Below are 23,424 nucleotides of genomic sequence, written 5' to 3'. Positions count from 1 at the left end.
TCCTTTCAGCCTCCCGAGAGTGAGTGATCAGTGTCCCCGCAGGCACGTCCAGGCCCCTGATGACATCGGGAAAATATGTTTCCAGAATTTTCTCTGTGATCCTGGGCTTCAGCTGCGGACTAAGCAGCCATGCTAGGCCCGCTCTGCCCAGGGCCACACCGAGGAAGGGTGTTTACTCAACACCACCCAGTACAGTTAGGCTACTGTGTGTTCTGGGTTTAACTGCTATCCTCTGTCATGCAGTTATGTAGGCTATTTATAGACGTTTGGATGCGTAACAACAAATGAAGCCCCAACACTGGCCTCAGTGCGCTTGTCTGAGAGTTTAACAAGACCTACCTGTTTAGGTTTTCACTGTCATAACTGTCCCATTTCAGTCCCTAAAGCTCTTTGACATGTAAATCTGTTTGTTGTTGTTGGTGCGTGTGTCTGAGTGTGTGTGTATGTGCTTTAATGCAAAATTAATGTTTAAAGGGCTCAAAGCTGTAACATCTGTACGGGTTGAGGAATTGGGGGATATTTGTGAATCTAAAGCCAGATCACTGAAGCCCTCTGACTGCAGACGGCCCGTGGAGAGGAATCCTCTAATCTCCCGGCATTAGCCTGCCATGTCCTAGAAAGATGTGGAATTTGTTCGAGAGCATGAGAGCACCAACATCCCTCTGATGCTACCATCCTACCATATGCTGACGTCTTTAGTGGATCGGAAGTGGGAACGGCAGCCAGGCAGCAGTTAGGCCCTGAATGAGCGTTTCCCCAGTAAGTCTAAGTGAGTGATTTGCAGTAAGTATAAGTGAGTGATTTAACAGAGTGAGAGAGGAGAGGGGGTGGTCCAGTTGGAGGGTTCGGTAAGAACTGCTAATGACGCGCTGGACTGACAGGGAAGAGAAGGGAGGGCAGGGTCAGGAAGGGGAAAGAGAGAAGGAGAACCGATTCAAAGAAGGAAATGGAGAGAGAGAGAGAGAGAGAGAGAGAGAGAGAGAACTGAATTGAGGGAAATGAGAGAGAGAGAAAGTGAGAGAGAACTGAAGAGAGTGGCATGGAGAGAGAGAGATAGAGAGAGGGAGAGAGAGAGAGAGAGAGAGAGAGAGAGAGAGAGAGAGAGAGAGAGAGAGTGAGAAAGAGAGAGAAAACTGAAGAGGGGGAAATGGAGAGAGGAAAAAGAGAGGGTAAACGAGAACGAACAACTACCCACTGGGTAGAATAGGGAGAGAGTGCACACTTGGACAGGGTAAGGGAGAGAGTGCACACTTGGACAGGGTAAGGGAGAGAGTGTACCCTTGGACAGGGTAAGGGAGAGAGTGCACACTTGGACAGGGTAAGGGAGAGAGTGCACACTTGGACAGGGTAAGGGAGAGAGTGCACACTTGGACAGGGTAAGGGAGAGAGGACAGAGTCAGGATTCTATAGCTCTTTATTGGACTACTCGTAGTCTGGGGGTGTAGATATATGTTCGTGTGGTGCTGAAAACATGCCACTGGGATAGATACAGTACGTCCCCAAAACAGTGGTATAGGAGGTTATGAGGTACACATTGTATGTTGTTTCTATGGGGACAGTAAGGTCATGGTGGATCGGAGTTACACATCCACACACAGGCCCACACACAGACATACTTCCCTCTCTTCTTCCAGGGGCAAGGTGTGTGTGTGTAGGGTTAGGAGGGTATCAGGCCCACCAGTCTAAGCTGCTCCAACTTCTCCAGGGTTTCCTTGGTGTCAAACTGCCACTGTTTCACCTGCTCCACAGCAATGAGGCCAGCCTGGACACACAACCATCACATCAACACACACACACACACAGCCTCGCTCAAACAATGTCCTCTCAAAGTGAATGCCGCTGATTTAGCTAACCAAGTCAGCAAAATGTTTGCGTGAGTTTGTGTTTTTGTTCGCGCGGGTCGAGATAGTGAGCAGCGTTTCGATCAAACCATAGATCTACGTTTGTGGGTTGTGTTGGGGTTAGGATTGTCGGTCTGGTCTGGGGGCAGGAGAGCTTGTGTGGGACTCACGTAGTTTTGGATCTTGGTGTCCGCTCCCGCCACGATGAGCAGGTGGACGATCTTGTACCTGTTGAGACGCACAGCATCGTGCAGGGCTGTGTCCCCCTCCTAGAAAACAGAACGGCATCCTCCTCAACCAGAGCAGGCAAAACATTCAACTGGACTTGACTCGTGAACTGGAAAAAGCTTGTTTTGTTTTCTCACAGGGCCTGAAAAACGACGACACATGCTCAGAGGTGTGACTCCATGACACAACATAACCAAATGTTGGAGTTGCTGTCCTTCAGGTAGAGAAACCCCTGTAAGTAGGCCTCTCACACTCACAGTGTTTACAAACCAATAGTTCACTTCACACCAGATGCTTAGATAGGGTCGCGAAGTCACAAATAAACTGTTTAGTTGCGTAATGTAATGTGTACTGTGTAATGGATTATACATGAGACATGAATAATGTATATTAATTTAGCAGATACTACATGGGCAAGATCTGAACCGGTGACCTGTGGCTCTGCAGTCAAATCCTCAACGACCAAGCTCTACTCAGTGCTTATTCTTATTCTGCTATATCGTTTATAATGAGTCGACTCGTTTGGGAACACTTACCGTGTTGACGATTTGGTTATAGTTAGCTGAGGGGTTTATAGAGCACGGGTACTGCTGTTTTGTTTGGTGAGCTGAGTGTTTGTGGAGCACATGTGTAACTCCGGGCCGTGCGCCGGCAGCGTTCTGTCCTACCCTGTCCTTGGCGTTGATCTTGGCGCCGTTGGAGATCAAGAAATCCACGACATCAGCATGGCCGGTCCTGGTGGCCACATGCAGGGGCGAGCTCATGGCCTGCACACACACAAACACATTCACACACACACACACACACATTCTCCCACACGCACACACATTCACACATACATTCACACACACCCAAATGTATGTATGTGAATGGCATTCTTTCACATGCTACATGAACAACCGCTAATGCAAAAATGAATGCACACACACACACAAACATTTATTCGACATGAATACACACACAAAATCGGACAGGACAGTTGACAGGTAGAGGTGTACCACTGCAACACACACACACATGCACTGACCCCTCACCTTCTTGTGCACCATCCCCCACAAACGCACACCCACACACGGCTCCTCACCTTATCCCTGACATTGAGATCGGCTCCATGACTGTGGAGGACTTTGAGCACGCCCAGCCTTCCTCCTCTGCTTGCCCAGTGGACTGCTCTGGAGTCCAGCTGGAGACACACAGAGTACTGGTCACAGAACACACACAACTGGTCAGGTTGAACACATGGAGATCCAGTTAGGAAGAACGTACAGGGAGAGAACTTGTCAGGTAGAACACAATGAGAACTGTAAACTATACAAAAACATCTATACATAATACATATTTTGCACATGTATGAGGTAACTTAATCAGTTATACTGTATTTTTGTCATTATAAGAACATGCTCAAACATCAATTCTGCTATTTGGTTTATTCAGCTGAGCACCAAGGAGGACCTACTAATGATTTTTTGTTAATAGTTAGTCGAGTATTTATAAATACATGATAATATAAACAGTAATCATAGTTATATAAAATCTGTAAAAAAAAATGCCAAACTGTTAAGCTGTAAAACATTCTATCCTGAACCCCTCAGAGGTCTCTCACCCTGTCCTTCAGGGAGATGTCTGCTCCGTTCTCCAGAAGCTTCTGGATCACCGTGATGTGGCCCTCCATGGAAGCACGGTGCAGAGCAGTCCTCCGCAACTGACCACAGTTCAACACGCGTGTCACAAACCCTCAGTCATCCATGTCAATAACATCAAAACATCTCATTTTAAAGAATCTTCAATTTTGTTCTTTTTTTTGCTGTACCTTCCTCATATTGCTCGAGGAGGTCTGACCTTGTGTATGTGTACCTCATCAAATGTGTTAGGATCCCCACCATCCGACAAGTACTTCACCACGACCTTGAGTTTGCCCTGGATGGCTGCGTTTATGAATTCATCTGTATTCACCACATCCAGCTAAACACACACACATACACACACGCACGCACTCATATTTGCAACCAAAAATATCAATTTGACAAGTTAAACAGATAAAGTCACATAAATCAGTTAGGAACCGTTCTTACCACAGGCACTTCTATGGACACCCTGGGTGAGGACCCCTTCTTCCAGGTCTTCTTCTTCTGACGGAGTTCTGCAAGGTTTTCAGCGCCTCCCAGATCCACAATCTCCCTGCGAAGATCAGAGGAGGTCTTCCTCACTCGAGCCTCCACCTGAAAGACACAACCGCCAACAACAACATCATCCTCGTTAGGGAAATGACAGGTTCACTAGAACAGAGAGGACCTTCGTGACACGTTGTATGTCTTAATTGGGCATTGGCTCATCCAGTAATGAGCCGTTGCCAAGGGGACCCCAGAAGACTGACAGTCACATCGGGGAGATGTCGAGGGACGTTTGATTCGTGTCAGGGTCCTTCACACCCCTCCCAGGCAGGGCAGCGGACGCGCAGGGAAAGGGTCCTCGAGACGTCGGTTATCTCCTGCAGTTTGGTGTGTTTATCTTCCCAGGGCTGGTATCAACGCCACACACACGGTACGGACGGAGGGCGGGGGAGGGGGGGCGAGAGGTGCGACGGGAAGGAGAGCTCGGCGAGGGTGGAGAAGAGAGGGGGGAAGGGGCAGGAGGGTTAAGAGACAGGACAGGGGGGCGAGAGAGGGGGAAGGATTGAGGGAGGGTAGAAGGGGTGAGGGGGAGGGCAGGAGAGGATGGGGCAGGAGATGTGGAGAAATAGACAGCACGAGAAGAGGGGGGGGGGGAACAGGAGAGAAAGAGCCATGTGCTTGTAGAGCCTGGCATGCCCGGGGAGACTGGGGTGTTGTGTGCGGTAATGCCAGCGACATTCGCAACGTGGCGCCCTCTTGATGCGACAGTCGTTGTCAAGGAGAATGTTCTCCATAAAGTGCCGTATGCACGGAGAGGCTCAGAGTGTGCTCCTTGTGACTGGTCTTTTAAAAGAGACGGATCACAGCAACTGTTACCAGTGCAATGACGGATAACATACCGTACCACGGATACAGTCATTCCTTCCTAACGTTTAGCAAACAAACACATTCTTGAGATTCCTCTTTGTTGTTTCCAAGAATGTTACCTGAATGTCACCAACCGTCTGATTGGTGGGTTCACCATTCTTCTCTCCCTCGTCCTCTTTGGATGAATCTTCCGTAATATGACCCAGTTTCAAGGCACGGGCTCTGCGATGCTAACAAACAAATCAGTCAACAGTCTAACCTGAGTGAACAATTAAGTATATGACCAACCAAACAACCAGAAACAAAAACTTTAAATACTGAACGTTGCAACAAATCAGTAATTTACTTTAAATAGGATAACCCTAGGAGCTAAGAATTTAAAAATAACTAGAACCAAGAAGTATTGGTGTCTGCGTTTGAAATTGTGTTTAATGTGAGATTAGCTGCGACGATTGAAACACGCAGACCTGAAAATAGCTGCAGTGAAAGAATGCCAGAGTTAATTTGAATCTAAATCTGTGAATGTCAGACATGTCAGCTGGGAACGATGTTTGTGGTGAACGTAGACTACCTTTCTACAGTGACAATATGACACCATCTGTTAGAATCTTATTAAATATCATCAAGAACAACTCTCTATTAAATATAATTGTAATATATTTGGATGTGGCTCAAGGAAAATAACACAGAGTTTATTGAGCTAACTAACACCAGAAGGCCAACTTTTAATGAAAACTGCTAAGATGAAGTTGAATGAAAATAGAGAAAAATAAAGAAAGGCAAACTAACTGTTTACTTTTTGATCGAATCTTTACTGAGGCAAGATCCACTGTAACGTTGCACAGGAGTTGGATGTGTACCAGACTGGTGCATAAGATCAGCATGTTAAACACAGTTAACAAGCTGTAGCTATTTCAGTAGTGGGGTGAGTGTATATGCAGTTCTGTACAGTCAGGTCATTCAGAACCACAGCTGATTGTACCTGGGTTTCTGCGTGTGTGTGCGTGTGCGTGTGTGTGCGAGTGTGTGCGTGTGCATGCTTGTGTGTGCCTGTGGTGAGGAGTATGACTCTGAATGATATCAGTTGGGATCCAACATTTTTGAAAGGGCAAAGAAGTCATGTTGGTTGTCACGGTGACAAACTGACTTCTGTCCCCAGGTTGAACCCATATCTGATGTATGAGTCAGTCGATCTTTTATGCACACTCTTTCTGTCTTAAAAAATATGACTGAATAAATGTATTTAAATAATTTATATAATATTTTTATTTTCTATAGTAAAAAAGATATGGTCATAGAGCCGCAAATTATGCAGTTCATGTTACAGATACCAAAATAACGAAGGAGTGGTTTAAATATATTTGCTACATAACAGAGATTTCCAACGTGCTTAGGGCCAAGGTGAGGAGTAACTTTATTGTAAACACAAGTTCTATCGACATGAAAGTATACCAAGGCAGTATTTGATCCTGTGGTCAGCTGAGTTACAGCAGACACCAGTGTGCAGTCAGGGACGCTGTTTAAACTCACATGTCCATGAAGATCAACTCAAAACAAAACTTCCAGTTGCTTACCTCGGCTTTCACGTTCTCCAGTTCGATCCTCTGGTTGACCACGTTGAAGGGCCAGGCCATCGCAGCAGCTCTCACACACGCCGGCTGAAGGAAGGAAGGTTTGAGAACAAATGCTTCAGTCAGTCGTGCTACTTTGGTTGCTACCAACACAGTTACATCTGCCTCAGTCCGGCTGGGTGGACAGCTCGGATGAAGTGTCTGTCTGTTGAAAGGAGTATGTTTATCTGTGCGTGTGTGTGTGTGTCCGTTGTATTCCCTAATCCAGACGGTGTTCTGTATGCATGTGTGTGACCTTCGAGCAGCTCTGCTATGGAATAATCAGCTTTGTTGATGTGGTCTCCTGCCCTTATACTCCTGGCTGGAATGCTGGGCTCATGGAGTAACACTGTGTAACCCCTGCAGACAGGTGTGTGTGTGCGTGTGCGCGTGCTTGCGTGTGCATGCCCACGTGTGTACGTAGGAGCCTTAACTGGTTGCTACAGTGACACGTCTCAGTACCTCTACCAGAGCATGTGCACACACACACACACACACACACACTCTGAAGGACCTCTCTCAGGTCACAAGAGGTGCATTTGTTCCGCAGTCTGCAAGTTTACATAGTGACCCCAGTGTCAGTCCTGCCTTTTTACAAGCGTTTAGGCCCCATAAACACCCTGTTTGGAAGGATTACGTTATTTATAAGTATTTCATTGGTGTCAAGTGATACCTTGTAAATACCTTCCTGGTTCATACAACTGCCAACTACAACCAATCCCAGAGCAGATCATAAGACCTTCCTCTGGGTATACACTTTGACACACATTAGTGAATGTGTTGAGCAAAAACTGAAATTACGGTTGTTCGAATGTTCCTGTTAGTTAGAAATGTGTGTTTTGCAGTAAGGCAAGTTAGAGGAAAGGATTAGTTCTTGACAGATCACACACATATACACACACAGACATGAACACTCACACATTAATACACACACCTGAGCATGCTCCGTCAGTCCTATAAAACAGCCTTGTGATCCAGCTGGGTGGTTCTCAACTGATGTCATTTCTGGGTGAGAGGAACTGAAACAGAAGTCTTTCTGGAGGGGTTCATGTTGTTTTAATTTGTAACTTGTAGAACTGCATGCTCTTATGGGTCTTCCCTTTGGCACTTGTTTAGTTTATTCACAATGTATGCTTCATGTTTTGGCTGCTTGCAATGTTTGGGACTACCTCGTTGTTCTGATCAGTGACCTATGCTCTTTTGTAAAGCTCTCTCTTGGAAGTCGCTTTGGATAAAAGCGTCTGCTAAATGCATAGATGTAAATGTAAATAAAGATATTGCAGACATGTTGCCAAACAGTGTTATCACAACACACCCAGAAGGGGTTGTCAACACATGAGAACACTGTGAAAGAATGTGATACATTACCACTCTTACACTAAATAGGTGTCATCATTTAAAAAGAAACCTGTTTTTCAACAAATGTTTAATCAGTGTTTTAGTCATCAGATAAACCCAATCTAAACACACACACCTCCCTTTATGAGGGTGTCCTGTGAACGAATAAGTAACTGATTTACAGGTGCGACGGCAAGGGAGAAGACAGAGTTCACTTCTTTCCGTGTGTGTGTGTGCTTGAGTGTGCACGTGTGCGTGTTTGTGTGAGTGTCAGAGAGTTCATAACACAGACCTTGGACCAGGGAACCCTGCCTTTCTACCAGAGAAGGAAGCTTCCTCTCGACACGTAAAACTGACCGGAGGTCTTCTCACTGGAGCTACAGTGGCAGACACAGCTCTCACGTGATAACAGAGAAGCCTGATGGCCATTTTGTCCGAAGGGGAAAGTGCAGGCTCTGTGTTGTCTCTCTCTCTCTCCCTCTCCTCGCTGTGTAAGGAACAGATCTAACGTCATCTGACAAGCCTCACTTGGCTGCACCACTCCAGGTACCAGCTCTTTACATCTGGGTGTGTTTGAATGTCATATTGTTCCTGGGTAATAAGAAGCAGAGTTTGATGTTTATTACCGTTGTGTGCTTAGGTGTGTCTGACTTGACACGTTTACAGTGACGGTCTCTAAAACGAGCAGATCCTCTGTCAGAGCTTGCGTATTCTCCGAGATGTTATAACAGAAGTTCTTTTTCTGGTCGCGGCTACAGTTTGTTGTGTATGAATCTGTCCGACACGAGACCAGGGTCAGTTACCCTGGCTGAGGGAGACCAGCAAGGGCCAACAGGAAGGAACGCGGGAGCGGCAGGAACTGCGACCAGTGGAGGCGCCGCAGGGGTTGGGGGCTGGTTGCCATGGTGACCCTGAACCGCCTAAGTGTGGTGGATCCTGAGGACAGGTGCCCCCTGCTAGCGGAGGTGGAGTCGGTCCAGGTCTCCCCCGGCAACCACCACCATCACCAACACTCCAGGAAACCTGGCACCAGGGAGCTCCTTCTCAGCAGGTGGGTGGGCGTTATCTGTTAGGGTGTGTATGTGCGTGTGTGGTGGGTGTATGTAGGTGTGTGTAGTGTGTGTGCGTGGTGTTTGTGTGTGTGGGGGTTCCATATGCGTAATTCTATGGGGGGACATGCAATATTTGATCATACTGTATGATCATGCGGGAAATATCCATGCGACTGCTAGTACGGCTTCCTTTCCAGCTCCGAAAATATCAAATCCCGGCGGGTCTCTTTCCCAAATTCATTCCACTTGCCTTACACAATAAATTAACGAAACCTATTTTTCCTGAAATCCATGTCATGTTTTCCCTATACCTTTGTACTCTTGTGCAACGTCAATGAGTGAGTTAGGAGCGCAAAATCAGACAGGCTTTTGGCATATATTTATGGATGGTAAATATTCAGTATTTGGCTAACATAATCCCTTAGATAAAGACTTCTGAGGGAAATTCACTAGAATTTCGAATTGTAGAATTAGTGCAAATTCCGATTGCAATACCATACAGCTTGTATGAATGGGACTTTTGTCAAGCTAGCCGACAGCTACCTATACAGGCTTGCAGTATCGATTGGTTTGACAATCAGATGGAAAAAAAATGTCTGGTTGTGTTATACAATTACAAAACATTCGGACTCTGAATTGCTTTTCTTTTGATAAAAACAATGTGTGTATGCACTTACACAGATAGTCCCACAGCTGTCCCTCCCAATGTGTGATTGACTATTTTGCCCTTGGTGGGTTGTCTGTGTGTGTGAAGGGCGTGAGTGAGGGGCCTGTGGGTGTGTGTATTGACTGGGAGTCTGGATTGTGTATGTCATGTGTGTATATTGTTTGTCTGTGTGTGGGCGGAATGTGTGTGGGTGTGTAGGGGGGGGGATGTGTGTGGGTGGGTGTGTGCCTTGTCTGTGTGTGAAATAAAGAAGGGTGAGGTGTGTGTGGGTGGGGTGGATATCCACGGGGTGTGTAGGGTCCTTCGTGTCTGTGTGCTTGCATACGTGCGCCACTTTGTGCACGTGTGTGTTTGTGTTTCAGTGTGGGTTCATGTCCGTGTTTCCCCCAGGACTAACAACCTAGCCCTGAGTCTGGTGTTGCTGGTGGGATGTTACTCTGCTGTCCTCATCCCTGAACTTCTACCCTCCAACAAGCTGTCCTCAACAGAGGACAGCCTGACACAAAGAGATCTGGTGCTGAACACACACACACACATTTATCACACAATCGTTTATGCATGTGCCTTTTTCCACCTATTATAATTCCTTTTGGGGGTTACCTGCTAAAAGCAAAATGTATTTGTAATTCTCTCTCTCAGCTTGTTTAAACTCCCTCCCTCCCTCCCCCCCTCCCACTCCCACCTTCTACCCACCTCCACCTCACCCACCTCCTCCGCCCGTCCCAACACTCTCCAGGCCTTGCTGAACCGCTCGGCCTCCCTGCTCTCCGGAGCCTGCCAGTCAGACTGGTGTGTGAGCCGCCTGCGCTCCCTGGCCTGCTCCCCGGGCCTCCAGGACATCCCCGTCTTCCTCCAGCAGGCCCACAGGCCCGTGCCCTGGGAGCATGCCCCTCCGCTGGGGCTGCAGGGCAGCGAGGAGCCGCTGGTCCTGGCCCTGGCCTCCATCCCTAAGCCGGGCCTGCCCGCGCACCTGGCAGGAAGGGGGGGTGCGGGGGGCTGCAGGCGCTGTGTGGTGGTGGGCAGCGGAGGGGTGCTCCACGGCAGCCATCTTGGCTCTCACATCGACCAGTATGACATCATCATCAGGTGACGCTGACTATAGCTACTTGGAAGTTAGTCAGGACGTAGCTGTTGATAGTGTGTAACATGCAGTTCAATGATCTTAGATATTATGTGTCCTTTTATCTACAGATATGTAACATGTGTAACTACAATCATGGCAAAAATACGTGTATGGATTTAAATGTGAAAAATCGACTTAGCTCACACCTCTAGAAGCTCCCAGTTCATTAGAGAAGTCTCTGGTGCCAATTCCTGCTTGCTCCCCTCTCTAGAATGAACAACGCGCCGGTGTCTGGGTTTGAGCGGGACGCAGGCTCCAGGACCACCATCCGCCTCATGTATCCAGAGGGAGCCCCTCATTCCCCCAGAGAGTACCTACACACCCCCCTGGTGGGCCTGGTGGTCTTCAAAAGCCTGGATCTGGATTGGCTCACCTCCATCATCACCAAACAGCCTCTGGTGGGTATGTTGGTGTTTTAACACCAACTGGCACAGCAAGAAGAAGTTTTGTCACTATTTATCGACAGCAGGGTTCTCCGATCCAATCCTGGACCTCGAGGGCCGCTGTCCAGCATGTTTTCGATGTTTCCTTGCTAAAGCACACCTGATTCAAATGAATGGTCATAACCCAGCTTCCACAGAGCTTCATAACGACCCATTCATTTGAAACAGATGTGGGGGTCAGATGACTGAGCGGTTAGGGAGTCGGGCTATTAATCAGAAGGTTGCCGGGTCTATTCCCGGCCGTGCCAAATGACGTTGTGTCCTTGGGCAAGGCACTTCACCCTGCTTACCTTGGGGAATGTCCCTGTGCTTACGGTAAGTCGCTCTGGATAAGAGCGTCTGCTAAATGTCTAAATGTAAAAAAAGTGCCACCCAAATGAAGCCGTTCTGAGGCCCAGCATGACATGGTTCTTGGTCTGCTTCCTGTGTCTGGGTCTACAGAGCTTCTGGTCCAAGCTGTGGTTCTGGAGGGAGGTGGTGGAGGACATTCCTCTGGACCCGGGGAACTTCCAGATCCTCAACCCGGAGATCCTGCACAGGACGGGGCTGGCGCTCCAGAGCTACACCCAGCAGCAGAGAACGGTCAGCCAGAGAATGACGACACTCATGATAGGCGCTCAGCGAATATGAATTCGGATGAAGTCATAGACGTTCATGTATATGAATACTGAAGATATCAAAGACGTTTATGACGTTTGAATCCTTATTATGTCATAAATGTTCATAGAATATGAATACTGAGGATGTCATAAACGCCCATGGAATTTGAATCCTTATTATGTCATAAATGTTCATAGAATATGAATACTGAGGATGTCATAAATGCCCATGGAATTTGAAAACTTAATGTGTCATACATTTTCAGTTACATATGAATACTTATGTCATAGATGCTCAGAGAATCTGAAGTCTGTCATGAACATTGATGCTCATATGAATGCAGATTGTCAGACGTTCGGTCGTGAAAACAATGAATATATAAAGTATTCCTGCTGATGTCATACAGTAGACCTTCATGTGAATGATGTCATAGACATTATATGTATATATACAGTATTATTACTTATATTCACTCTGAAAACGGATGTCTCCTTACCTCTCTCGCCGTCCTCCATCTTATCACTCCCTCTTTCTCTCTCTTCACCACCACCCTCTCTCCCTCACTCAAACGTCTATTTCCCCCTTTCATGCTGTCTCTGTGTGCCCCCCCCCCCCAGATGGTGCCCACGCTTGGGGCCAGTGCGGTGGTGATGGCCCTGCAGCTGTGTGACCAGGTCAGCCTGGCCGGCTTCGGCTACGACCTGCAGCAGCCCGGAGCCAGACTGCACTACTACGAGTCGCTACGCATGGATGCCATCAAGGCCCAGGTCGCCACACACACACATCTGCACGTGCGCGTGCACACACGAGCAAAAGCACACACATATAGAATAAAATACACAATACACATGGAAGGCCACATTCGAATGAAACCGACAGCATTCTCTATTAGACGGGCACCGTGATGTCGACGTTAAGCAGCTTGAAGCCATGACGAACGGATGTGTGGCTGTGTTACTGCCAGGTGGTCCACGACGTCAGCGCCGAGAAGCTCTTCCTGAGAGAGCTGGTGTCCGCAGGGGCGGTTAGCGACCTCACGGGGGCGCTGTGAAGCGGGCGCAGCGAGGCCACCGTCCCCCCGCCCCCCCTCCTTCCCCTCCTCGGGTTCACCATGCCGACACGAGGGGGGTCTATGCTACACTGGAGCTCCTCCTCTCTCGTCCTGTCGCTTTCAAACTCGCTCTCTCTCTCCCTTCAGGCTCTCTTCTGGTGGAAAACGCTCAATTGGACCTTTCACAGCACAGTAGAGACGGCATGAGGGGACACGTTTCACTTCGATAGGGTCAAATGAGTTCCCCCTCCCAACAAACGTGCTACGTCAGGCCTCTCTTGGCAGAAACACCGCGGCCACCAACTGGCCTGGAATAACTCTAACATGGGCGCAGTTCCTTTAGTCTTCACCAGAGCATTCACAGAAGGGGGCTGTGATATGCAGAATATTCCAGAATACGAGAGATTGTAGAGGAGCTGATGTCCTCAAGGGTGAATGTGGATGCCGACTTGGAAAATCGTCATCGCACATCAGTTGACCCATTTCCCATTTGTTTGATTTGAAGAAGCTTAGAAAGGGTTTAATTTGTATTTTTGTTATTGCTGTGTTCTTTTTAAAGACAATAAACGAATTTGACCATCATTGAAGATTTTACATGAATCTTCTTTGCCTTGGAATGTGGTGTTTTGCTGAATGATAATCTGTGGCAATTACAGAACATTATCATCGTCAGACTGGGACAGTGGTGAAATAGTTTCACAAATAGAAAACGAAACAGCGAGTCTGAGACTGTTCAATAATGTACTATATTAGACACGGATCAATACAAAACATTAGAGACAAAATATACACACAGTACAGTGTATTTATATTGCACAAATATATCTATGTATAAATAATGACAGGATCTATCAGTCTATGCACATCCACCAAAAGTTACAGCATTATACATGAAGACCTGAAGATAAAACAGCAATCTCCAATCACCTATCTGAAGATCCTGTCACAAAGAGCTGCAGCTATACGTCTACTCATAGAAACACTTTCTCCTCTGCCTTGCATTGTGCTGTGCTCGGCTGGTCATGCTAGATAGCTCCCATGCATCATATAAGGATATATGCATGACTGAGCTTTAAGTTGCATAACCTCACCTTGAGAGTCTAGCCAGTGCGTTTACAGTGAATAAATAAAATAGGAATCTTCACAGGAAAGCATTCACGCAATCTACAATAAAAACAAAACGACATTCCAAGAACATGGAAAAGGAGGAGGTTGTGTTTGACAAGCTTCTTTCATGGATGTTGACGTGCAAAAAAATTGTGTTTGTATTTAAGGTTTAAGGAATGTGTTAGCTCTAAACATAACGATTGGTGCTTTTAAGATGACATTTAACCATCTTCTCAGGAATAAAACACAAGGTTGTCCTATTTGAATACCTGGGGAGTATTGATGCGCGTGTATAAGGGGACACAATGCTGCATTCTGAGTCCATTTTGTGCTATGGTGCACTTGGATCGTTCCACGGCTACCTTCAAACACACACACACACACAGAGAGAGAAAGAAAGGGAAAGAGAGAGAGAGAGAGAGAGAGAGAGAGAGAGAGAGAGAGAGAGGGAGGGAGGGAGGGAGGGAGGGAGGGCGGGAGCAGAAAAAAGAGGAGACGACAGACAGGAGAAAAAGAGAGAAATAAGAGAGTGGGCTCTTAGAGTTGGCACGTGGCTGTGTCTGTGCGTGCATGTGTTTGTCTCGAGCGGTGGGAGGACATGTCTGTGTGTGTATGTCTGTGTGTGTATGTCTGTGTGTGTATGTCTGTGTGTGTATGTCTGTGTGTGTCTAGGTATACTGTACATGTCTCACTGCGTGTCTTGACTGTATGTGTCTGTGTAATGTGAACGCTTGTCTGTGTGTGCGTGTATGTTTTCAAGTGTGTGTGTGTATGCATGCATGCATGAAGGAAGGAAAGATGGCATGTTATAACTGTGTATGTATGTATGCATGCATGAATGTGTTGTCTTGTCTGTGTGTGTGTATCTCAACTGTATGTGTCTGTGTACGTATATGATCTGATGATATGGTCTCAACTGTATAAGTGTGTATGCGCGTGCGTGTGTGTGTGTCTACAGCAGGGGGATGCGTGAGGGCTCCCACAGCTTGCGTGCTAGCTGGCTGCAGTGCTGCAGGATGTAGTCGGCAGCGATCACCCCCAGGTGCACCGTCAGCAGCTCGTAGCACTTCACCACCTCCCCCTGGTGGCTCTTACTGTAGAGGCGCAGCAACTTCCTGTCGCAGGGAGGAGAGGCGTTAGCAACTTCCTGTCATCGGGAGTAGAGGCGTCAGCAACTTCCTGTCACGGGGAAGAGTGGCGTTTGGGACTTCCTTCCTCCATCATTTCTGCCTAGCCTTCCTTCTTCTCATCAATACTGCCTTAAGTCGTTATGATTATTACTCTTTAATCAGGACAGACGCAGTATGGAGGAAGAAAGGAAGGTTTGAAGGAAGTAAGTAAGGATAGAAAGAGTCAGGGCTTAATGGGAGGATGGAAGTAGGAAGGAAGGAAGGATGGCTGGAATGAATGAATGAAGGCAGGAAAGATGACTGGAAGGAAGGAAAGAAGGAAGGAAGCAGCCTAGCATCCTCCCTACTTGTAGTAGTCACAGGCCAGCATCCCGATGGGGGCGGAGTCATCAGACAGGATGGGCAGGTCCATCACCTCCAGCTTGTAGCCCTGCATGATCAGAACCATCCAGAGCATCAATCACTGAATTATTATATTAATAAATACACTATGAAGCGCAAACAGTACTGTTATCTAAACAGTGCCGGCAAACTGTGTGTAGGAGATAGAGGGTAGAGGTATTTTGTGTGTGTGTGTGTGTGTGAGACGCACCGATTCATTCTCAAACCACAGGAAGTAGCAGAAGTAGTAATCTCCATCTCTCAGCGTGACGGTTGAGTGGCCCTTCTGGAGGTAGCGTCGCGTCGTATCGACCAGGCTCCACACCTACACACACACACACACACACACACACACTTTACATCAACAGCTTCTTCAGGGTATCTTCAACCTCCAAAACAAACCTTCAGACTCCCCTCTGAACCCTGGGCAGATGGTACGGTCCACACACCTTGCCCTTGATGAAGTGTGCCAGCGGCCCCTTTCCCAGCTCAGAGTTGGCGCGGTCTGTGATGTTGAGGGACGGAGCGATCATCTGGCCAGCAGAACGATCCACGTAGATGAAATGGACCAGACCAGGGAACTCCTCCAGGTACGTGACACCAGTCGGGTTAAGGGCCTGCAGTCCATTACACTGACCTCTGCACTCTGTAAACTTTGACCTCTAACCTCAAACCAACATCAGAGCGTGAGAGAGAGACGGTAAATCAAATCAAATTTATTTGTATAGCCCTTTTTACACGCAAGCATGTCACAAAGGGCTTCACATACGCCCATAGAACTGCCCCTCAACCAACCTAAACCCTCAAGGAAGACAAGGAAAAACTCCCAGAAAAACTCCCAATGGGAGAAAAAATGGAAGAAACCTTGGGAGGAGCAATTCAGAGAGGGATCCCCTCCTCCAGAGACGGTTGGTAAGAGAGAGGAGCAGAACACAAAGACAGAAGGACATAGAGAAAGACAGATATGGAGAGGCCGAAAGAGTTACAGTAAAATACAGCCTAGCCTCTACTGTAAGTTCGGCCTCAGTTCACACGTTTGTGGATTGACAGAGAGAGACATCGAAAAGCATGCAGGCAGGGAGAAAGAGAGAGAAAGAGAGGGAAGGACAAAGATCGAGAGAGTTGGGATGCGAAGTGGCATGAGCGCTGACCCACTACTGTCTCTACAGGAGACCATCACAAGGACCACCACCGTGGGAGGGGCCACTGGCCTAACAGGATATGACACCATGGTGATGTTCCGCTTGCTCTTTACCAGCAGGAAGTCCTTCCAGTCCATCAGCTTCTCCCTGGAGGTAGAGAGAGAGAGAGAGAGGTAGAGAGAGAGAGAGAGAGAGAGAGAGAGAGAGAGAGAGAGAGAGAGAGAGAGAGAGAGAGAGAGAGAGAGAGAAAGAGAGAGAGAGACAGACAAAGAGACAGATAGAGAGAGAAAAGAAATAGAAACATGAAACATGTGCAGTGAAAATAGATTCAGAGTGAGAGACACAGAAATATTTATAGAGATCAAGTAGGATAAAGATTGAAAGGGGGGGGGGGGGGGGGAGAGGGAGGAAGAGTGAGAAAACAATTGTGAAAGAAAGTAAAGGGGTGGGGGTGGGTGGGGGGTGATACAATGCCTTGGAGGCATGATGTGATTATTCATCTCACACGCTCTATCCAGAAATATAGCAGGTTCAAGTAGTGTTGAGTGAGACCGCTACAAGCCTGAGCTTGAACATGGCACTGGAGAGAACCAGCCACTGGAGTCTCTGCTAGCAGGGAACCAAGCCTGGTTTTCTGGTCTCTGCTAGCAGGGAACCAAGCCTGGTTTTCTGGTCTCTGCTAGTAGGGAACCAAGCCTGGTTTTCTGGTCTCTGCTAGAAGGGAACCAAGCCTGGTTTTCTGGTCTCTGCTAGTAGGGAACCAAGCCTGGTTTTCTGGTCTCTGCTAGTAGAGAACAAGCCTGGTTTTCTGATCCCTGTGCTGGTAAAGAAGGTTTTCTTACTGGACCATGGTGAGAGCTCGCTCCTGCAGGTGAGGAGAGAGGCGCTGCGGCCCTCCTCCTCCGTCTGTGATGAAGCACTGTCTGTAGACTGCACACAGCTGGGTCTTCATGCTGCGACACCAGGGCAGAAGACTGAAACACACACACACACACACGCACGCACAGGGTATTAAAAGAGAAATGGAACATTTCTAACAAAGCTACCCGTTTTGAAAGGACAAATATATCAAGTGATAATAAATGGTCTGAATAATGTCACATTATGGGTGCAATGTTACCCCCCCCCCCCCCCCCCCCGCTCAGCAGAGGGCAGTGTGAGACTCACTCCTTGGTGAAGCCAGTCCCTGCTCTGGTGAAGGCTTTGTTCTTGAATTCCGTCCACACGCTCTGCAGATGTGACGTCTGGGACAAAGGATGCAGACGGCTTGTTAAGACGACAGGTCACACACACAAACTTCCAAGCATACAGACCCACACCCTTACTTGACCACACACACACTCAAACTCTCACACAGGTACGCACCAACACTGCCCCTCAAACAGACACACACACACCACCCCTCACACACACACACACACCACCCCTCAAACAGACACACACACACCACCCCTCACACACACACACACACCACCCCTCAAACAGACACACACACACACACACCACCCCTCACACACACACACACACACCACCCCTCAAACAGACACACACACACACACACACACACACACCACCCCTCACACACACACACACACACACCACCCCTCAAACAGACACATACAAACACACCACCCCTCACACACGTATACCACCCCTGACACAGACACACACACACACACTCCACCCTCTACCTGAATGTCGCTGGTTCCCAGGGCTCTGATGAACTTGTCCAGTTTGCTGCGGAGATCCTGGATGGTAGGCTGCCCCCTGGTGGCTGCTGAGCCCTCCTGGCCCTCGCTCAGGCGCTTCTCCAGCCGGGCGAAGGCATCCAGGAAGGAGTACACAGACGTGGCCACGGAGCTGTTAGGGATCTGACAGGGGACACGGAAGCATGAGGAAAGGTGTCCCTCCACCTTTGATGGAACAAGGAAACCCTTCAGAACGCTTGACGAGAACTATCCGGAAAACATTCCATACATTGTGTTTGTGGGGTGCGTATAAGTGCATGTGTGTGTGTGTGTGTGTGGGGGGGGGGGTTACACCTTAGTGAGAAGAACCAGAGTGATCCCAGGCCACAGTGGGAGGCAGTACATGGAGTGAGGCATCATGGGATAAAAGCCCTCCTTGAGCGTGACCTCCAGGAAGACTCTGCACGGGGTCGCCGGGTCAGGGGGAGGGGCCTGCAGGGTCTGCAGGCTGTCTTCAGCCATCTGGTTGTTATTAAAACATCACATTACAGCATTTATTAAAACATCACATTACAATATGTTATTACAGTACATGTTGTTAAAAAAAACATTCAAACAGAATGTTACAATATGATATTAAAACAACCCAATACAACATGCTGTAACTTTTGATACTGGCTTACAATAGAAAGGTCTTGCACAGAACTTCTGATGTTAGTTCTGAGTGCAGAGCAACTGACCTGTATGTCTGGATCCACAAACTCAAACACAGGAGTACTCCTGTCTTCTTGCCTGCCTGGTTACAGAGAGACATGAGGGAGAAGATGAAAAGGAGAGAGTAAGACACAAAGAGACAGATAGATAGTAATACAAGAGAGTGAGTGAGAGAGTGAGTGAGTGAGTGAGTGAGTGAGAGAGAGCGCGAAAGGATATGAAGGTCTGACCAACAACACAGGTAGGCATGTGTGGCAACAGTGGTAGGGCGTGACACAACAGTGGAGCTACCTGAACTTGCTGAGTCTGTAGGAGAAGACTGGCCATCTGTGGGGGATGCTTTTGGGGTGTAGAAGATCTCAGGGCCGGACGTGTTCTCCACATCCTGCACACACACACAGAAAATCATCAGGAAAACAGCATCCAAGGACTAGGCCTGATTTCCTGTGTGGACAGATGGACAGACAGACGAAAGTGCGGACTCTAGATGGAGGACCCTGCTTAACACCTACCTCTGGGTTCGAGTCGTCCAGATCGATGTTGCTAGGATACAGGTCCTGCACCATGACGATGAGGGCCAGGAGGTCGGAGGAGGTGAGATTGCTGGCATTACGACTGGAGAGGATGGAGGGATGAGATGAAATAGGTGACAGAATGTGTACCTAAAAGCAGTGTTCTAGCCTAGAGTAAAATATTGTGTTCCTAGCCTTGCTACTTGTAGCAATGTTAGCCTAGCTATTCTTGTATAGAGGGTGAGTCATGTTCATCAGTGGTTGGCATGATACATTTAATAGTCTTGCAATCCGACTCAACAAGGAGACAAAGAATAGTAGCTAGGTATGATAACTTTTACTGAAATAAAATGCTAACTAGGTATGCTAACACTACCCATTGTTGAATACGAATAGCTAGGTAGGCTAAGTCTAAAAATGACTAAATGTAAATGTACCTGGAGTAGAAATGTCGTAGCTAGGTATGCTAACCCTACCTGGAGTAGAATGCTAATAGCTAGGTATGCTAACTCTACCTGGAGTAGAAGGCTAGTAGCTTTGTGTGCACCAGTATGAAGGCATGCAGCACCTCCTCTCCAGCCCTCTCCACACTGGTGTTGATCTGCTGGACCAGGCGACGTTCCAGGAACTCAATACACTGCTCGCACAGGGTGGGGTGGATCAGTCTTTCCACCGCCTGGACCAGGGGGAGGGGGCGGGGGGTGGGCAGGAGTAGGGGGGAGAAGAGAGGGTGTAACAGGGGAGAGTTGTATATTGGGACTGGAACAGTCTAGGATGGCTCCTGCATTTTACTAAAGAGATCTGTGCACCAATATAGTGCTGTACTGTAGATTAAGACTGGCTGGCTGGCTAACTGACTGACAGAATGGCCGGCTGACTGGCTGTTCTCCAGTACCTCCACCAGGAAGCTCTGGTCCTTCTCGCGCAGGCGGCTGTAGGTCTCCAGCAGGCTCTGCAGCTGCTTCCACAGCCTGGTCCTCTGCTCCGTGTCCTGGGGGCGGAGCCTGGGGGGAGAGGTGGAGGGAAAGGCTGAGAAAGGGGTAAGGATAGGGAGAGGCTGGGTGGAGGATAGGGAGAGGCTGATGTAAGGATAGGGAGAGGCTGGGTATGGATGGGAAGAGGATAGAGAGAGCCTTGGGTGAGGATAGGGAGAGGCTGGGATGAGGACAAGGAGATGCTGGGGTAAGGACAGTGAGAGGCTGGGGTAAGGACATTGAGAGGCTGGGGTAAGGATAGAGGGAGGCTAGGGTAAGGATACGAAGAAGCTGGGCTAAGGACATGGAGAGGCTGGGATGAGGGTAAGCAGAGACCTGAGAGAATCTATGGCGAGGCTAGAGAGAGGCTGGAGAGAATCCAGTAAAGTCTGAGGAGAGGCTATGGTGAGGCTGGGGGAAACTCAGTTGTGTTTTTGGTTAAGGCCGGGCTAGCAGTACATACTCTTTCCTGAGGAGGGTGCTACTGAGTGTGACCATGCCGAAGAGCACGTCGATCATCTTCTTCATGACGTAGATCTTCCTCTTCAGATGATTCTCTCCCTCCTCCCCATCCCCGTTTACAGCGATGTACAGGCACTCGTCAAACTGACACAGAGAGGACAGTCAATCAATCAGTCAATCAATCAACAACCAAATCAACTTATCTAGCCTCGCCATGCTAACTGTAGTTTGGTGTGCAAACCCTACTTATCGTAGAACATTTACTTTATGGAATTATTTACAGTATACACAGACTACAAAATACTCCTATACTTTGCGTTATCTTGGGCCAGTGTATTTAGGATTAAAATCCCATGCAGTTGATGAATGTTTATAGTTTGACCACTGCCTTTACTAACAGGTAACATGAGCCAAATCTTACCTAATGTAATTAGGTAACATTAGGTCACACTGCCTTGAAGGCTGGCTACACTCTGACCAAGGTCCCAGAGGGGGGAACAGGACTGAGCCACAAACACTAAGAATGGAATGGAGCCAGGTTATGTGACTTAGGTCATGGTCATGCAGTAAAACACAAGATCCTTCCACTGAAAGGTTGGTTCAGGATCACATGACCTGAGTGAAGATTCACGAGGGCGGCTTTCTCTGAATCTGGGCCAGTAGGAGGACAACAATGACCTTTTCGTGTTTTATCTAAGGGTCCTTTGGTGTGTGTTCAATGCAAACACGTACCGTATATGTGTGTGAACGCATACTTGTGTGTGTGTGTGTGTGTGCGCATGCATACTTTTATGCATGGGTAAGCTTAAGTATGTGTCTGCAATTTTATGTGTGTGTGTGAGTGTGTGAGTGTGTGTGTGTGTGTGTGAGTGTGTGTGTGTGTGCGCATGCATACTTTTATGCATGGGTAAGCTTAAGTATGTGTCTGCAATTTTATGTGTGAGTGTGCGCGTGTTTACCTGGTGCAGTACGTAAGTGTGGTTGTTCTCAGTGCTAAAGCAGGTGTAGCTGTCTCCCAGTCTGTCCACCATGGTGCTACAGGAGATGATGATGGGGGCGAACAACGTGTTGATACTGTCCTCAAAGGCTGGGGGCTGAAGAGGCACACGCATGCAAGCAGAGGACAGTACAGGGAAATATAGGTGTTAGTGTTCAACAAATGATATTGTGCTGAACAAGCTTAATACTCTGGGCCAATTATGTTGATGAGAATACTCCACAGTTGCCATATTTCTGCCAAAGTGTAACTTATGAGCAGGACAATCATCCATCCATTATCCAATGTATCCATGCAATTATCGTTCCAATCATCATTCCTCACCCGCTCCCCCTCTTCTTGGAACGCCCCATACTGTTCCTGCAGGTTCAGTTCGTACTCCTTGTCGGTCCAATGAAACAGAACCTCGGCGCTCTCACTTGCGATCAACAGGCACTTCATGCCCGGTAGCAGAGTGGCGGTGTGTTGGCTGGTGTGTGTTTGGCACCGTGCGGTGTAGCTACTACGTTGTTACCGTGTCCAAATCACAGAAACCATCCCCGCTGTTCAACCTAAAAGTGAAATCTGTGGAAAGGCAGATATATTTCCCAAAGGACCTCTTTGAACTGTTGAAGGATGACTTGGGTTAAACAAACCAGTCATCAACAAAAATACATAAATAATGACGTTTCCAGCGTCGCCTAAATCCTCCCCAAAACGGACAGTGTTTTGTGGTTGCGTTACGATGCGTGGGAAAGACAAAAATATCTGCCTCACATACTTGGCAAGCCAAAGATCAGATTCAGCGGGTTGTGGTTAGGGACCACCAGACTGAGGCAGGTCCGAAACATTGTTGAGTCAATACTGTGCAGTTCAGACAATGCAATTTGCTGCAAAGAAAGGAGTCGTTGATAAATGAAAATTTACCTAGCTCATGCTTTGTTTCAGTGTTTATCCAACTGCCGTGTGTCGTCCAACGTTGGACAGACGATGTTTTAACACCTTGGTTCATCCTACGAACATCTCTGCTACTGTTTAATTCTGCTTCCGTGATAGAAAGTTTCTCCTATTCTCTGCATCATGTGACAATCGCAGCCCCAGCTGGACACGGAAGCTGCTTGCCTGGATAATAAGAAGGCGCCTCCGGGAGAGGTCGCTCTATAAACCTGATCTCAAACCAGCTTGAGGGCTGTCCTGCCCCACTACTCTTTATCTAGGTTTACTGCTAAACTGATACTCGATCGGTGTTCAGCGGATTGTACTGACGGTGGAGGGCTACGGCCCCGAACAGGGAAACGACTGAGAGCTGAGGTCATGTGCCGGTGTGTAAACCAGGACTCATGACTCTGACACAGGTTTCTAGCTAACGATTCGGCATTTAAAGAATGCAGTCTAGCCCATGGCCTA

At 47.9% G+C, this 23,424-nt stretch overlaps 3 protein-coding genes across 7 annotated transcripts; 1 reads left to right on the top strand and 2 right to left on the bottom strand.

Annotated features, from left to right (window-relative positions):
- Positions 1–1,497: 1,497 nt before the first annotated feature.
- ankrd2 (ankyrin repeat domain 2 (stretch responsive muscle)) lies at positions 1,498–6,895 on the bottom strand. Its single transcript, XM_047029891.1, has 9 exons — positions 6,622–6,895; positions 5,167–5,277; positions 4,142–4,288; positions 3,924–4,031; positions 3,673–3,771; positions 3,154–3,252; positions 2,738–2,836; positions 2,012–2,110; positions 1,498–1,762 (listed from the first exon to the last, which is right to left on the bottom strand). The coding sequence occupies exons 1-9, from the start codon at positions 6,679–6,681 to the stop codon at positions 1,658–1,660; spliced, it is 927 nt and encodes a 308-aa protein (XP_046885847.1). The 5' UTR covers positions 6,682–6,895; the 3' UTR covers positions 1,498–1,657.
- Positions 6,896–8,163: 1,268 nt separating this feature from the next.
- On the top strand, positions 8,164–13,963 carry st3gal7 (ST3 beta-galactoside alpha-2,3-sialyltransferase 7). 3 transcript variants are annotated; one of them, XM_047029518.1, is made up of 8 exons: positions 8,164–8,541; positions 8,784–9,046; positions 10,105–10,228; positions 10,451–10,800; positions 11,049–11,235; positions 11,722–11,862; positions 12,498–12,647; positions 12,845–13,963. In XM_047029518.1, exons 2-8 carry the CDS (start codon positions 8,898–8,900, stop codon positions 12,929–12,931), a joined length of 1,188 nt encoding a protein of 395 aa, XP_046885474.1. In that variant the 5' UTR covers positions 8,164–8,541; positions 8,784–8,897; the 3' UTR covers positions 12,932–13,963. The 3 variants fall into 3 exon arrangements, with proteins under 3 accessions (XP_046885474.1, XP_046885475.1, XP_046885473.1); XM_047029519.1 differs by having other exon boundaries at positions 8,754–9,046; XM_047029517.1 differs by having other exon boundaries at positions 8,164–9,046.
- A 506-nt stretch (positions 13,964–14,469) lies between these two features.
- hps1 (HPS1 biogenesis of lysosomal organelles complex 3 subunit 1) lies at positions 14,470–23,159 on the bottom strand. Of its 3 annotated transcripts, none has more exons than XM_047029514.1 (18): positions 22,945–23,157; positions 22,363–22,602; positions 22,001–22,135; positions 21,043–21,185; positions 20,501–20,609; positions 20,121–20,281; positions 19,606–19,708; positions 19,385–19,478; positions 19,120–19,175; positions 18,734–18,901; positions 18,383–18,562; positions 17,859–17,935; positions 17,534–17,665; positions 16,773–16,838; positions 15,999–16,143; positions 15,761–15,874; positions 15,516–15,598; positions 14,470–15,153 (listed from the first exon to the last, which is right to left on the bottom strand). In XM_047029514.1, the coding sequence occupies exons 2-18, from the start codon at positions 22,477–22,479 to the stop codon at positions 14,991–14,993; spliced, it is 2,046 nt and encodes a 681-aa protein (XP_046885470.1). In that variant the 5' UTR covers positions 22,480–22,602; positions 22,945–23,157; the 3' UTR covers positions 14,470–14,990. The 3 variants fall into 3 exon arrangements, with proteins under 3 accessions (XP_046885470.1, XP_046885472.1, XP_046885471.1); XM_047029515.1 differs by having other exon boundaries at positions 15,128–15,217; positions 22,945–23,159; XM_047029516.1 differs by lacking the exons at positions 20,121–20,281; positions 20,501–20,609; positions 21,043–21,185; ... (1 more) ...; positions 22,363–22,602; positions 22,945–23,157 and adding an exon at positions 20,082–20,090.
- Between the last annotated feature and the right edge of the window lie 265 nt (positions 23,160–23,424).

This window comes from Hypomesus transpacificus, chromosome 11 (assembly GCF_021917145.1).
Source record: "Hypomesus transpacificus isolate Combined female chromosome 11, fHypTra1, whole genome shotgun sequence".
Classification (NCBI taxonomy): domain Eukaryota; kingdom Metazoa; phylum Chordata; class Actinopteri; order Osmeriformes; family Osmeridae; genus Hypomesus; species Hypomesus transpacificus.
Note: the sequence above shows the minus strand (reverse complement) of the source record. Positions and strands in the feature narration are given on the sequence as shown.